Source organism: Thermobia domestica, chromosome 1 (genome assembly GCF_964235325.1).
Source record: "Thermobia domestica chromosome 1, izTheDome1.hap1.1, whole genome shotgun sequence".
NCBI classification, from domain to species: Eukaryota; Metazoa; Arthropoda; class Insecta; order Zygentoma; family Lepismatidae; genus Thermobia; species Thermobia domestica.
The window spans coordinates 296,201,397-296,219,040 of NC_137454.1; the positions used below are offsets into that span (position 1 = coordinate 296,201,397).

The window sequence follows — 17,644 nt, forward strand, 5'->3', positions numbered from 1 at the left end:
AAAAAATCCGGAATTCGGGAAAAATCCGGATTTCGGAAAAATTATTTTTTCTTTTTGTAATCCTAAGAATTTTGTTCAAATGCAAACGAACAAATTTCCTTTTTGTAACCCTAAGAATGTATGATGCAAGTTAAGCTGAAACTTACATCCTAAAGTATACACTACTCAATCTTTCCATGGTTAATGAGATGTAGTCCAAAAGTACGATGTACTCCTAATATTTAATTTTTGTTTCACTGTGATATTGTCCAGAGGTAAGACATATATCACACTGAGATAAACAACTTGACATAGTGAAGATGTTATACGTAGTTTTCCAGAAAATCGTGAGAAACGATTTTTTATGAAGTTAAAATATGCGTCGCTTGTTGCCAGAGTGATACAATTGATAACTTTTATGCTGGAATAGTCTTATTATTATTATTATTATTATTATTATTATTATTATTATTATTATTATTATTATTATTATTATTATTATTAATCGTTTATGTACTGTAAAAGAAAAATATGAACCGTTAAGTAGTAGATTTTATCTGTTGTTTTTTGATATCTTCTAACAGTAATAACAAATTGCTTGTAAATACGCAATGATTATCAAGGACAATGGCATATTAATGTAAGGACTACTCTGGAGATTAGCAATAAACAATAAACAATAGGAGATAAACAATAGTCCAAAAAAAAAAGTAACTAACTTGGGCACGTCAGAATGTTCGCGAGAATATAGGGACGCATTGAGACTAGCAAAAAACGTGGTGTTATTATTACTCAAAGGGCCGTACGATGGAGGCATTAACGTTAATGTTAATGGCACCAATGAGCACTTACTTGCTCTAACGGTTAACCTCATTTTTGAGATGATTCTTAGAAGTGGGCGTGTTGGCATGCAGTTGGAGTACTAACGATTTGCGTCACTATCGAACACTAACGTAGCACTAGCGACGTTTAAAGTCGAAATTGGAGTCTGACATAAGTGGCTTGTCAACTTCACGGACATTATAGTTTTCTTGAATGCGAGAATTTTGCGCCCGGGAAATTTGCGCCCTACCACAAAAATAGGAAAAAATGCGCTCGCAATATATTTGTACTGGGATGTTTGCGCCCTACCCCAAAAAGACGGGAAAATGCGCCGGCTATATATTTGCACTGGGATGTTAGCGCCCTACAATTCAACTTATTATTGTATTGTGTAAAGTAACTTCCACTCGCACTTGAACTAGGCTTGCCTCTCATCGTCTCAGTGAGTTACTCCATCCGTTATAATATTCCGAACAAATGAAAAAAAATACAATTTTAGTTCACTAAAGGGCAATCCATACAAATACAATTTTTCATTATACTACAAAATTTACAATAAACGTATAAATGATTGATATATAATTATTTATTAATATAATCAAAGAGTATAATTTAATCTACAAAAGGCTGTTTGGCTCTACCCAGATATCTCTGTTCACAATCCTTGCGAGTTGTTTGGCTTTTCAGGACACAAAATATAGAAAAGAAAATGTAAAGTGAATGTAAAATCAATTCAGTAATATTATCAAGAAAACTATGTACAGTGTGTTTACTTGCTGGAATTACACTTCAAACACACAATTGCGTTCAGTCGTTCTTTCAGGAAAAATGTTCCGGGGGGCACATTTAGTATTCCGGAGGGGGTCACTGCTGGTACTATTCTATTTATTATTATAGACGTATTATTTTGGTCTTCTCCGAGGGGGCACTCTGAGAGCTCTGGGGAGGCCAGTGTTCCCCCAAAATCATCTCTGGAAGAAGCAGTGATTGCGTTGATCCGTTGTGTTCTTTGGCTTATATTGAAGTTTATTCTCCCCTTATATAGCCACAATGAAAATAAATCACAAATGGCATGGTTGTGGGGGGAGGATTGTTTATGTTGTAATGTCAGCCCCTCCGAGGAAATGCGTAAGCTCCAATAGGTTCTTTTATTTCGCAGGGCTCAAACTTCCCGGTGGAGGTACATCGCAGGCGCAATTTTCCCTGTTCTTGAGGTAGGGCGCAAATTTCCCAGACGCAAAATTCTCGACACCGTTCGAATGACCTCGGAAGACGATATCTTTTTCAATACTTTTTTTATATTCTTTTACTCGAGATTTCTTCATAGCTTCTTATTAAAATACTTACTAATATATCCTCATTTTATTGTCCTAACCAATCAATATGGGTATGTTGTCAGTAAAATATTTAGATTGATCGAGCCTCTGGTGTGTAACCACAGTATTTCATATCATGCCCCCATTAGAAATCTTGGCTAAACGAACCAATATATGTTGCCAATAAAATAGTTTAGAATGATTGAGCCCCTGGTAAATAACCACAGTATTTCGTGACAGACCCCCCCCCCTTCCTATTACCATATTCTAGCTACGTGCCTGACTCAGCTAATTCTCTACATTCTTTACCAAGCACACATTTTCTAAAGCGGAAAATGCTCTCTAAATACCTAAGCTCATTATTTTCAGCAGATGCACAAACTGGGTAACATTCTATCTACATGAATGTTGTATATGTCGATTACTGGAAACCGCTTCTCGCTATCTATTACCATATTTACTATATAATGATTAACGTTAAAACCGGAAATGGTTGATTTGTACCGCTTCCGTTTTGAATATTACATTCATCAGGGAACTCGATTCTTAACTATTAACTCTGTACATCATGGCCAAAATTGATTGGTAATCCATCAGATAGTTCTTGAGACTGTTTGTTTCACTGACGGACAGAATGAATATATGGCTATAGAGTTTTGATAAACTAAAGTCGTTAATGAGTGATGATGGAACAAATATAAGAAAGGGAACCAAGAGTACCACCGGGAAAATTTTCGAACACAAAATTAGCCATCGAAAACCCACATGTCCTGGGTTAGAATACCATAGATGAAAACTCTACCACTGAGTCATCAATCACCCGCTTATTAGTTTTGTTAATTATTATATTAATATAAATTAATGAATGCCTGCTTATGTTAATTATTGAACAATTACATTGTATACTTCGTAAAGTCAAAAATTATAAATTTGTATTTACTGTACATACAGTGAGCGCAGAAAGTGTTCGTACACCTATGCTATTGAAACGAGAATGCCTGCGAAAAAGAAACAGAAAATTTAAGAAGTGTAATAACACACACAATATGAATAATGAAAACTAAGCTTTATGAATATATCAATAAAGAACCACAAAGACAAGTTTAATGGTCAGAAAGTAAATAAATTCCGTAGAAAATGTATAGAGTAGACGCAAAAAGTGATCGTACACCTGACGTACGAATACGAAACAAAGATACCACAACTGGGGTTCACTAGTATTCACCTGAGTATACACCTCTGTATAGCATGACGAGTAACAGAATGAGTTTAGTTGTGAATAGGAGTGAAAAAACTGCACGGTGGGCTGTCGAAATGGGAAGCAACCGAACAGAAACAAATGAGGAGACAAGAAAAGTAATTATTAAAGTGCATAAGAAGGGTAAGTCTTTGAGAAAGATAGCAAACCTCAGGGGCAGATCCAGAGGGGGGCGATCGGGGCCATCGCCCCCCCCCCCACAAGAGGAAACTTTCTTATTTTATATATAAATAAACCCATCCATAACAAGTTTGGAGCTCTTAAAAGTAGCAGTATTACTGCCGACCGCCCCTTCCCCAGAAGTCCGTCCTGGATCCGCCCCTGTATAGAGTAGCCACAATCGAGTATTTTCCGCTGTATGTTTGGAGTCGTTGTCTTGCTGAACAATTATTTGTTTTCAAGAACCATCTTCTGCGCACTAGTATGGAGATATTCCTTTAATATGTTAATATACACTTTGTGGATCATCACTCCATCGATAAGGTGGAGACGACCCACTCCTGAGGCACTCATACAACCCCAGACGAGCACGGACCCTCCTCCGTGTCTTACTTTAGGGACGAGATTTTGAGGATTCATCTCTGTATTCACCTTGCGCCATACCATACGCCTCCCATTGGACTCGATAAAATTAAATTTACTTTCGTCCGAAAATATGACCCTATTCCAGAAAGAAGCCTGATCCCTTATCTTTATACTCTTTTTTCAAACTTTAGTCTCTTTATACAATTTGTCTTGTTCACCCAGAACATTTTCCTGGCTATCCGACCATGATACCCTGCAAATATTCCGCACTGTACTGGCTGATACTTCAACACCGCGTGTTTCCAGATCCGTTGCCAATTGCACAGCACTACTTTTTGGAACCTTTTTTCTTTCCCTAATAATGTAACGTTTAACTTGTTCACTCAACACTCTTGGTCTTCCAGTTCTTTTTATTATTATTATTATTATTATTATTATTATTATTATTATTATTATTATTATTATTATTATTATTATTTTATGGTTTCGCACAGTGATAGAAACATTATACATCGCAATTATTGTTTGTACTGTTGAACGAGGCCTGTCTGCAAGGTTTGCCAGGGGCGGATCCAGGACGGAGTTCTGGGGGGGGGGGGCGGTCGGCGGTAATACTGCTACTTTTAAGAGCTCCAAACTTGTTATGGATGGGTTTATTTATATATAAAATAAGTTTCCTCTTGTGGAGGGGGGGCGATCGCCCCCCTCTGGATCCGCCCCTGACTCTATAATACCTTGAAACAGCTTCGCACACCTCCCCAATCCCCAGACATGAACCCCATAGAACATCTATGATCTGTTCTGGAGACAAGAATCAGAAGGCACAGCTTGTCTACTAAAGAAGGCCTAAGAAAAGCTATTCAAGAAGAATGGGACATAATCAGTCCCGAAGCTACAGAACTACGAACTACTACAGGTGAAATCAATGCCACGAAGACTACAGACAATCATTAACGCACAGGGTAATCCCACAAAATATTAAATAACGTAATATACTTTATAAGCATTAATTCAAGCATAAGTGTACGGTGACTTTTTGTGTTTACAAAAAAAGGAATTCTCTCTTTTCTTCTGAACAAAACAGTGATTGTGTTTGTTTGGCCTTTCTCTTGTATATAGAAATAAAATGTATGAATGTGTAGTCTTAATTCTGGTTATATATATATTTTCCACCTCCCGTTCTCATGCTAGCTGTTTTCAATATAAAGTATGCACGGTGTACGAACACTTTCTGCGCTCACTGTAGGTATGTTGACAATAAGCGAATGTTATTAGAATATTTGTTGAGATTTCTTTTCCTTCACTGCCTTTCGCCTGGTTAAAAAGTAGTTTGCAGTGCTTTGGAGCAGCTGCAGGTGCGAACGCGATAATGTTTGAGACATACCGGCGACTTTTTTGTGTGTGAAAATAAGACCTTTCTCATAAAGTAGTAAATAACTGCAGTAGCAATTGTCTACGTAAATGATAAAGACATATCCAACTACAAGAAATTAATACAGTATATATAGCCTATTCATTATTGTGTTTCTCTTTTAACAGCTACTAGCTAAGGATGGCCAATTCCAGAATTTTTACTTTCCGGAATCCGGAAAGTAAAATCGGAAAAATTCCGGATCTCGGAAAAATTCCGATTTTTTCTAATTCCGGATTTTTTCCGAAATCCGGAATTTTTCCGAAATCCGGAATTTTTCTGAATTCCGGAATTTTTCCGAAATCCGGAATTTTTCCGAAATCCGGAATTTTTCTGAATTCCGGAATTTTTCCGAAATCCGGAATTTTTCTGAATTCCGGAATTTTTCCGAATTCCGGAATTTTTCCGAAATCCGGAATTTTTCTGAATTCCGGAATTTTTCCGAAATCCGGAATTTTTCTGAATTCCGGAATTTTTCCGAATTCCGGAAAACAAAATTTCCGGAATCCGGATTCCGGAAAATTTTGGCCATCCCTAATAGATATATATATATATATATATATATATATATATATATATATATATATATATATATATATATTAGAAATTAAAGTGGAAGGAGGTATCTAAAAGTTCATACAATCACCTGGAAAAGAACCACTGTGCATACCTTTGAGACCATGATAACAATAGTCTTGTGTAGCCACTGTCCTGCTTGACACATTTTTGCCAGCGGTACTTCATCTTGCGTAAATAGTTTTTGTAGAAGACTGTACTTTTGGGCTTCAAACTACATTTAATAGAATGTGTACGGACGATTCCAAAGGAGATAACTCCGTTGGCTGTGCGTTCGTCACGAAGGACAATTCAGAACAGTTTGCAATGCCTGTGTTCAGTATTTTTCTATTGAACAGTCCTCGAGTATGCTCTTCAGCTTTCGCTACGTCGTGTACTTATCTCTACTGACTTACAAAGTGCTATTATAACCATACAGATTGTCTTCAGTAAACATACTCTGTTGCAAGACATTCTTGTGAGATGTTATCAGCCACAATAATAGGATTCTGTTGCCGTTGTCGGTTGGGTGCCAAGACGTGTCGGCATCCGGGAAAACGAGTGCCGACACAACAGCCAAGAATACCACATGGTCTGCAGTTGCATTGGATCATTCTCCACCATGCTTTGATCTTGGTAGCTATTTCCTTCAACGGATGCGGATGCGCTGTCATTGGCAAGTAAAATGGAACCAGGCCAACAAAAGGAAGCTCCACTCAATTAAACTCTTTTGGGCAATTGATAGACGCGTACTAGTCACTGCGATAAAGTGATTCTGACACGCTTGCATATTTGAACTCTCTCGTCTTACACGTTCCTATTTAGTAGTGATTCAAACTGCTAGGACTGTATTGTTCCAGCGAGTATTCAGCACATTTTTATAAAATGTCCAGAGAAGGTTAGGACTACCTAAAGATCTTAATCAGGTTTTGGGGGTTAAAACAGTCTTTAGTAACCGTATTCTCACCGTTGTACGGTTGAAATGGTTAACGTTCTCTGAGGAATTTTCTTTTTACGTATGAGTTTCTGTTATTGCTACTACTAATTTTCTTTTACATATTTTGTATTAATTACGTATTCCTTTATCCTTTTCGCTGTTTTAATTTTTCATGTATTTTTTGGTTTATTCTCTTAATTTATATATCTTATATTTGATTTACTTTTTTTTTTTTTTTTTTTAAATAGAAGTTTTATCGTAAATTTTTAACGTGCAGCTTGTGTCTGCCATTGGCTTTATCGTGACGGGGACATATAGTTTCCCTGGCCGACGTTCCAATTAAACTTTTACCAGTCAATCAATTTGGCCACAGTACTGAGTTTTACTTACAATAGAGAGGGGATTGAATATGATACAAGTAAAGGAATGTTTCGTTAAGGTAATGAGTTTTACTACCGGTTATTTCTCTCAAGTCTTGCTTAAATAATTCTTAAACAATACTAGGACACTGATTAATAGTAGAATATTTTGGAGCTACTTGTTTGTTTGTTTGTTTATAAGGAGTACAAAAGTGAAATAGAATTCTTAAACGAAATTATTTGATTCAATAGCTTTCAAAACAAAATACAAGTTCGTGCTTACAGTAATTTTTATTCTATAATTTTGTTTAGGAATCCCCAGTCTTCCCCAACTATACAGTTATTTTTTAAAGTTGAGAATAAATGGTGAGCTACAGAATGAATGAGTTTGTTAAATATCATACATATTAAAGAGTAAAATACGAAAGCTAGAGTTCTAGAAAAATACGTTGGAGATGACACTAAATAATTCTCTATTTAAGATGTTAAAGTTCGTGGGTTTCATTTTCATTGGAGTCATTTTAAAAGTCTTTAAGCCTTTAAAGTTTTTAAACAAGTCTTAAATGTTTATAAAAGTTTTTGAGGGTATTTACGAAGTGTTCAGTTTTCTTAACATATTTAAAACTTTTTTTTTTCGTTTCTAAAATACCACTCAGACTAGAAAAACTCAGATCATGGCTTTTCAGGCAGTAGAGTTACAAGAATGGTTGCTTTTTTTTTTTTTTCTTCTACAGTTGGCTTTCCAACAAGCCGACTGTTCGTCATCGGCTGTAGTTATTTACTAGCAGCTCAAGTGTAATTAAAGTTGCTTCACGTCTCTGTAACGGCCTTATTAAATTAGAGCAATAGTTATTTTTTTTTCCCTGACCATGCTAAAAAAGTTTTTTGCTCTGGTTATGCTAAAAGTAATAAAATGCACGTTGATCTGCTTCAGCTAGATTCAGTAATTTCTCTCTTTTACAAAATTATTTCACACTTTCAAGAGGACGGAAAATATCTCCGTCTGGTTACTGGTAGTTATATTAATTTATATTGGTTCAAAAGGATAATTTAATAAGATTCAAGTCGAACATATATTTTATATAACCGTATTAGCTACGATTTATAAAATGATGCATTTCGTCAGTCAAGAAGAAATATTCTCTTTACTATTGTTTTCAGTCGTTCGGCAATTTAAAAACTAAAATACTTTTGTCTTGCATACAGTAATTGAGTGGACAGTTATTACGGTAGTCCACTTCGATAGTACTAGTTGTACAAACCAAACTAACGAGTCCTTCCCACTGGTCTAGTGGCCAGCGCGTGCCTTTAGTGCATGGTATCGCGGATTTGATTCGCGGTGGGAGATCCACGAAATTTTAAGAACGTAATACGGTGGTTCGGATTCTGCCATAAACTTATGTCCATGTCTCACATAGCCTCGCTGCTGAAGAAAGAACGCGAAACTCCAGCCCAACCAAGAAAACTAAGAAGGATGGAAACCAGTTGATAAAAGCTGCTATAAAAATATGTATTTAGCTTTATCTGTCACTTTTATACCAGAAAAGGAAAATAAAAACAAATCACAATTGGTATTTTCATACCTAGATATATTTGTATATATATTGACATTGTGTACAATTATTTTATTTTACAATCTCCTTTTGTGTATTAATTTTTGCAGAGTGAATTATCCAGTACAGGTGCATCAGGTGGAAGGTCATTATCGGCTGACATCGCTGATTGGAACCCATTTGAAGATTCTACTCCATTTAGTCAGCTAACTGAAGATCATATATTTGGAGCTGAATTTGATAAAATAAGAAGAGGTTCTCAGAGTAGTAAGTTGATTTAGACAATTGTAGAAGAGAATTGTAGAGTTTTGTTGTTTTCACTACATTTAAAAGATCAAGAAAGGTGTTTTTTTTTTTTTTTTTTTTTTTTTTTTTTTTTTTTTTTACTTTGGTCACAGAATATGAAGTATAGTTATAAATAATTCATTGATAGCTTCGAATAACTTAAATAAGAGACAAAGAAGTCAGAGCGTAGGAAGGTAAAATAAATTATGTTTACATGATTATCATGAAAAACACTCGGTGAAACCAAACAAAATAGTATTCGGGAGACAATTCGTGCTATGAAAAACGAAAGAAAAGAAAGAAAAAAAAAAACTCAGAAAGCGTTCAGTCATATGTGATATATTATTAGCCGTAACATTCATGCTTTTCGTGCATTTTGTGCTGGGGGTTCGATCCCGAATAAGCACTTGCGGATTGGGACCTACGTTAAACAGCAAATCTTCACATTTCATGTTTGTCCTTGATGCAGAAGAACATAAAATCTCAATCAGCAAAATCAAGATAATTACTTAAAACCAATTCATTTTGATATTGATAAATAATTTGAAGAGAAATGTTGCGCGTGGTCAGGGGTTCCTGGTGGACTACAGAAATTTTGTTGTTGATTGTGCATCATGAAGTATAAAGGTAACCAAGAAAGTTGTGTCGCTTTTTCACCCAACACTTTCGAACATCGATGTGTCACCTAAGATGTATCTGGAAGATCAAAAACGGTCCCATCAACATCGACAACCTTTAGCAACGTTCTGGAAGGTCATGGATTCCATCGCGGTAGAACTTTGTGGACCGTGAAGCGAAGAAGGTATCAAGTGCATTTTGCATCTCTACTTGGGATTTGAACTGGCGTCCTCTTAAGGTGATTCTCCAAGGAGTGGAATAGGTAATAATCGGACGGTGCAATGTCCGGGGAGTATGGCGGATGCAGTTTACCATCCAAAGAATGGTGTCCCGGGTCATCCTAGCCACGTGAGGCTTAGCGTTGTCCTGTAACAGGAGGACCCGTTTGTGATTGAGAAGTGCTGGCTCCAAAGTTCTAAGTTTTTCTGGAACACAGCTCAACTGCTGACAGTACACTGTTACATTGATGCTCTGACCAGCTTGTAGTAGTTCCCGAGGCATGATGCCGCGAGCAGTCCATCAAACACACAGGAGGACCTTCTGCTGATAGAGTGCTGGTTTCGAATGTTTTGGAACTGGTTCATGGGATGCTAACCAATGACGACGGTGCCGTGGAGCTTCGTACAGGACCCATTTTTCATCACATGTCAGCACCCTGTCCAGAAATGGCTCCTTCCTCAGACGAGACAGCAAAGAAACACAGGTGTCTGCTCGCGTTGCCTTCTGACCCGGAGTCAAATCATGTGGAACCCATCGATCCAACTTGTAGTGCTTCACATGTTAATGGAGGTGCTGCCGAATGGTTTCTCCACTCACACTGAATTGTAGTTCCAGTTCCTCACATATCTGGCCACTGTTCGCCGTAATTGCTACCTGAAGATCTTAATTGTATACTTGGTCTTGTGGCACGTGGTACGTCTTCGAGTGTTTCGTCACCGTCCTTAAACTTGGTAAACCATCGGTGCACTGTCCGCGTAGTCACAACCTCACCAAAGGCCTGGCATATTTTCCGCCCCGCTGCAGCAGCGCTTGACCCCAGTTTGAACTCGCACAGCATACACGCCCTTATGACATTCTGTGGAGGTCCCATGTTCACTCTGTCCCCACAAGTTCACGGTGTAACTGAACTACCACAACCAGGTAGTATGTTGGATATACCCACACTAACAAGTGACCTTCGCCTTATCTCCATTTGCATTCAACTCACGGTGTGAGGGCCAACTGAACACAGGCCTGCACAAAAAGCGACAGAACTTTCTCGGTTACCTTTATAGTTGGGAAGCTACCTAAGAAGCATCCGCCTCTGTTCCAGGAAGTAGAAAACATGGCACTGGAACCGTTGTGCGGATCACACATGACATAATCGAACGTGTGATATTGGCAAGTCTTGCACTGTATAGTGCTAAGGTGTTAACTGTCTGTTCGAACCATTCCTATTATTATTATTATTATTATTATTATTATTATTATTATTATTAGAATAATAATAATAATAATAATAATAGTTGATGGTAGTAATTGTGAAGTGAACTTCTACCATTCGACTCAACTCTCATTAGTATATCAGCCTGTCTGTTTCATGATCGTTCTCGTAAAATGTATCCAATTCTACTGAGATTTTTATGTGGCAGTCTTCCGTAGTATCTCTGTTATTTCGTTTTGCAACCCTTGAGGAATAAGGGGGTAAAAGGAGATAAAAATCCAACCTATGTTGCAAGGTTGCACATACACACACAAAACAATTTTTCGTTATAAACTATATTATTTTATTTTGATAAGAGTAGTGTCTAATTTATATAGGGTATTTCGATCATCCACAGTGGTGCGGTTGAAATCGGTCAGGGATTAGATGGTAAAAGGAGTTAAGGTCCCACAAACGAGGAATTCCAGTTACCCCACTGTTCGGAGTTAGTCAAGAATGTAAGGGTAAACTAATCCCCCACTCCAATTAAAAAGAAAAAGTTCGACGATAGTTTTCGTAAGGAAAATTAATTTTGAAGCACTATGACATTTATTTGAAACTTCCGTGAACTGGCAATTACAAGAGCACATGATAAAAGATAGATAACAGAGATGAAATGCTGAGATGGATGACACAGGTGACAAGAATAGACAAGATCCGGAATGATTTGATAAGAGAACAGACTCAGATGACTCAAGCACGTGGAGAGAAGAATATGTGATAAAGAGACTTAACGAATTGCAAGTAAAGGGAAAGCGGATAAGGAGACCCAAAATCCGATGGACGATAGGTTCAAAGAGAACTTCAAGGCGACAAGAGGAGATAAAAAATAGGTAGGCCTAATTATAGAGAGGGAAAGAAAATCAAAAATAAAATGCTAACGTCACATAACATGGGATTAAGGCTAACAAAGATGAGCATTTATTTTATGTTCTCCAATAATTCCCACGGAAAGGATTTAAAATCAGTAAAAAATAAAAGTATTTACACTCCTTGTCCCCAGTTAAAAATAATATTCCACGGTAACTTTCGAAAAAATAAAAATGTATACGATCATGGTGCAGTATGGAATATATGTTGTTAAGACTACCCAATCATTCCCATTATTTGGGTTTAGAATTAGTCTAGAATAAGAGAATGAATTGAATCCTCCTCCTTCCGTGATATAAAAAACATGTCTCACTATAGTTTTCGTAAAAAGTATTCGATTTTGATAGAATACTGTATATATGTTCTATGAGACTGTCCAAATTCCTATTGCTGAATGTTTAAATCAGTCTGTAAGGAAGGACTGATCTCACTTATTTTCTGATTAAAAAAAAAAAAAAAGTCCCGTGAAAATTTTGTTTAAAAAAAAGAAAGTAAAGGATTATAGTGAAATTGGTAACGGGTAAGGCGTTAAAAATCTCCAATTACAAAACAAATAAAAAATAGTTCTACAATGCACTGCATCATTAGTAGTATTAGTAGTAGTTTATTTTCTTCTTGAGTAAATATTACTGTGATAAGTATCAGTAAATTTTGTAATTATTTTATAGGTATTTCTAATGTGAAAAGCAGAGAAAGTCTAGTGATGACCTCAGCTGATGTAGCTGAGGACCCGTTTAGTTCAGCGCCGTTTAGTCTACCAGGTAAGTGCATCTGTTATCAAGAGTTTAATAATAAAGTTTTTCTGTTCTTTAACAGATATATTTAAGTCTAAATTAAGGGATGATTTATGAATTTTGCAAAGTGTACTGTTTGTTGTACGTATCACTGACTGAAGGTTCTCTCTAGTACAGATATAGATAGTAGTACGTAGTTCGTGAGGTGGTGCGTTTCATGTGTGATTTTATAGCCGTAAAGATGAAGGTGCAATGAAGTTCAATTCAGGAACGTTAGTTGTGCTAAAGGTGAAGGCGCAGTTGATCACAACACAGCAACCATTTGGTTCAAGAAATTTCAGTGAATTGCAAGAACTTTCTCTATCAGTCAGGTCCGGATAAGCCGAAAACGTGGATCAGGTCGTGCAGAGGCTATAGAAGCAAATCCGACGATTACTGTTTGGAGGTTAAGGCAAACTCGATATCTTAATCCAGTGTGGTTCATCGTATTGACAACATGAGCAAAAGCATCCCGAGTTGTCGAATAGTACTTCATGAATTCACCTCAGCTAAAGAGCAAAGGGAGAATGTGGAAGAAATTCTTGGAAAACTCGCTTGATCTGCATTACCTGAAAAGGAGAATAACGTGCAACAAAACGTGAATATGCTATTTAAATGTTAACGTACATAAGCGATGGTTAAACAAGAGTTAGGTGACGATGTGCGCCTGGTGGAATTGTGAAGGATAATTCGTTAAGAGTTCATTTCGGACGCTTTAACCATCAATATCAACTTATTCTTCGAACCTTTGGAAGATGTTTGCATTGTGTACTAAAAGTAAACTACAATGATAAACAGAAAGCGAGACTTCTGCAGCACGACATCGGAAAAGATCGTACCTTTCGAATGACCTGAAATAAACTAAGAAACTGGAGGGAATTGAACTAATGCTACATCTAGCACATAGTCCTGACCACGCACCTTTAGATTGTTGCTTGTTCTGACCCATGGCTTACTTTCTGTATTCAACATGATTCACCAACCAAGAAGTGGATGCTGCAGAAGTTATTCGCCTCGAAGGACAAAGATCGGTATCGGCGTGGAATTTAAGAGCTGGTTGAGAAGTGGCTTCAGCCGTTGTAAAGTAGCGGCCTGCATTTTGTGTTCAGCACTTTCTGACGTAACTTGGCGCAGAAGTAAGTGACTGAAGTATTGGAAAACATTTGACTCACTCTTGTATAATTACTTTAATGAAATAGGGAGAACTTGGTCACTGAACTAGCTTGGACTCGAACCCTGATCTCCAACTTGATCAGCGGTCACTATACCGATTTTGTGTTTTGGCGCTTTATTTCTCAAACTCTTATTGATTATTCATCTTAGCATGAAACAATGAAGGAAAATTTTCAGCTGTTTTTGTTCTGCGTGGGCCGAACTTGAATTTGCCTTGCCATGATATATTTATGTGTGGACCCTAAGGTGGTTAAACTATTTTACAAACACTGGTACAAAATATATGCTTTGAAAAATAATAATAATAATAATAATAATAATAATAATAATAATAACTTAATTTCGGCGGCAAACCACGGATGCCAATATGACTCCGGCACTGCAAGCTGAGACATGATACTGATAACGACGTCGCACAGTGGGGCCAAACCAGGCAATATTTGGCAAAAACCCGAAAAGTGAAGTAAAAGATTTACGCGAAATAATTTGTTATAATGAAACCTTAATAGTGTACACGTAAGATAGTGTGGAGGAAAGGAAATGGTAGCACCTTACAATTATCTCATGGCATGCGTAAACTTGATTATCCGCCGAAGACGGAGAGGCGCTGCTTAGTGATAGAAGATAGGAAGTTCACTTTGAATGCGATTATCCCTACAGCGCGTATAGATATTCAGTGACTGATAAACATGGTGAGGACCCACATGTATGTATCGTTTTGTATATTTAGAATTTTGATGTTATGTTGTAATAGTACTATGTAATATCATTTTTGGAAAATGCTGTGATACTGAAAGCATATGAACTATGGTCAAACGATAGAAAGACATTTTAGTAGAAAACATAGCATAACATGTCTGTGATTTTTTTAATATGTTGTAGCGGAAACAATGTTCTTACTGTATGCAAAGAAGAAACCTGAACATATTTGCACTTCTGGAAAATATAGCGCATGAAAATGTTTTAGAAAAGTCGCATTCTCCATGTAGTGCTGCTTTTGAATTCAACTGGGGCGAATGTGAGAGCAAGTGTTAGATTACTAAACGTATGATCCCCATGCACGCACTGACAAAAGTCGATACTGGCGGGAATTTTGCCCCCAGACCTCGTTGGGGGATTCGCCCACAGGCCCCATCTTGTTCTCAACATCTAGTCATACTTCTTGGGCATTCACCCACAGAAATAAACTAGGCAACCATATTTGATTGATTAATGGTGGCAAAATTTTAAAACGCCAATATTTGCTAAACTATCTGCGGACTATAAGGTAGCACCATATTAAAAATAGTGTTGATCAATGCAGTGTTTTGTTTTTTGTGATGCGTGCACAGAAATGAGATTGGAATCAACTGTAATGAGTCTCCGCTTGCTCCTGCTCAGTGTGTTCCAATCAAAGTCCTGAAATGAGCCCGTGTATTGCACAATGCAATATATGAAACAACCTAAACAGGTTACCGATGTATGTAAATCGTAATGTTTAATATATCTGATAATGTATTCATATCGAGAACTTGTGATGAGATAATTTTTTTTGTATCGAAGCGTCCTTGCATGATCATTGTCATAACGAATCCTTCACAATTTTGAAATAATTTTGAGAAGCAAGAAATTTTCTTTAATTTTATTATTCTTCAGTTGTGAATTGTATAATTACACTTTTTCCTTTCACGCGCAAAAATGTAAGTCAATAGTAAGTTGCCAAATGAAAGCATATTACCCACGCGCGTGTTTATACCAATCATATAAGTCGTAATATAATTTAGGCACGAATATAAGGAATATTCCCTTTTGTGATGTAAAACTCTATATTTGATGAAATAATGTCGAAATAACAAACATTTTAGTCCACGGATTTTCTTTTACACTTTCAAAGACATATTCATATAGTACATTTTGGTGCGTGCCAGCTAAGAACTGTATTTTTTGTTGTTTGCTTGTAAATTTATTTTGTCCAAATCTTTATTCTACATATTGAATACATTATTGTAGTCACTGCACACACCGAACTAATTGGTTTTCTTACAATTTTCTGCTTCATATTACGCATTTCTACTTTTTGCTAAGAATTCAGTGCTTTCGCCCCATTGTGCGTCTGTTTTATTATTCGGACCGGACTACATGGGTGACTGCAACGTGCATAATAAGTCGGATGTAAGCGAATAATCTGTATTTTGAGAAGGCAATTTCATTTTAAAGAATGACTCTTTTAGTTTCTTTATTTTCTATGAAACGTCTTATCTTTGCGAAAGGTATCAATCGTAACTTTATCTCAGTAAAAGCGTAATATTAGTATCTATCTATTAAAATTCTACAATAGCAATTAAAAGCGCCCGAGCTCCAACGTATAACTATGGCTTTCAAATCTTTCATTTACGGTTGTGTGTGATTTCACGTTTAACAGAGGCGAACATTTTAAGTACGAATACTTTAAATCAATCGTTTAACTAGATCTTTTTCATAAAGTTTATGATATAAAATTGTTGTTCAAAGCCTTTGTATTTTAATAAGCCTTCTCTAAAATCAATGCACATGAATTGTGCTTCCATCTTCCGAGTTCTTTTAAACTAAATTTATATGTTTGTGAGCAATCCTTTCGACAATGAGATCTCGGAAACTACAGGCTCTAGAAAGATGACGTTTTCACTGATCGATTGCAAATTTTGCGTAGATTGTCCAGTTCTAATTGAATATTTTAAAAACATGGCTGTTATTTCTTTATTATATTTTTTAGGGTACGCAATGGAAGCGTTGAAATTTAAAAAAAAGTAAAGCTTCATATCCTATGTGTTATACATTTTAACACCACACTGTTGTATATATGGGTTGCATATGTCTCAGGCGTTAATTTCATGGCCAAATAATAATGACAAAGGAACGATAACCATTTCTCCAGTTTAACCAGTAAGATGAATCTTAATTTTTGGATTGATTTGCCCAATGAACACCATATATAACTGCGATTATAATTAATTGCGTATGTAATGTATTTGCATATTACATACTGCATGGAAGAAGAAAGAAAACACTGGTCATGCATGAATTAGAAACTCCAACCGGAAGTAGGCTCAAATCTTGTAAACGGTGCGAAATATTGAGGTCCCCTTTATGATACGCCTTGCCGATTTTTTTTAAATCAAGACTTTTTTCACTTGTGTCTGTAAAGGGACATGTACAGATGTGAGGAATGAGAAGGATATTTATGCTCATATGCGAATGATGCGCTGTGTAGAGAGCGCAGGTTCAGCTAGTCTATATATTAAAATGTTAGGTTTATATGTTTGTCTGCAATCCTTTCGACAATGAGATCTTGAAAACCAAAAGTGCTAGAAACGTGCAGTTTCCACTGGTCGAGTCCAAATTTTGTGTAGATTGGCCAACTCTCAGTCAAATTTTCAAAAACCGTGTCGCTATTGTTCTATTCAACATTTTAGGGGCTGTTTTGAACCAATAAGATTAACATTGTTGCAGGCCGAAACTACGGTGTTAGGCAACCAGTAGAAGAGTTACATATGGCAAGTTAATGGGCATTGTAGGCGCTTTACTTAATTCTGAATGGGAAAACCTATTGCATGTTTGCAAATTCAAAGACCTCAAGAGACACAATGAGGCGTATTCGGACGGATCTGGATTTATTAGAAAAAAATTTCCACTTGATATCGTGTTACTCCAACATCAGAACATAGCAGTTCACTTCCTTTGTGAGTCTCCTATCCTTTACTTGTGTGAGTAAGGAGACATGCACAGTGGG

General features: G+C 36.6%; 1 protein-coding gene across 1 annotated transcript in view; it reads left to right on the forward strand.

Moving 5' to 3' along the window:
- Positions 1-17,644, forward strand: part of Nak (Numb-associated kinase) — a 171,384-nt gene that overhangs the window by 88,745 nt on the left and 64,995 nt on the right. The window contains exons 11-12 of the mRNA XM_081726884.1: positions 8,826-8,982; positions 12,619-12,711. Of these exons, the coding sequence (XP_081583010.1) occupies positions 8,826-8,982; positions 12,619-12,711 (250 nt within the window). The remainder of the gene's footprint in view (positions 1-8,825; positions 8,983-12,618; positions 12,712-17,644) is intronic.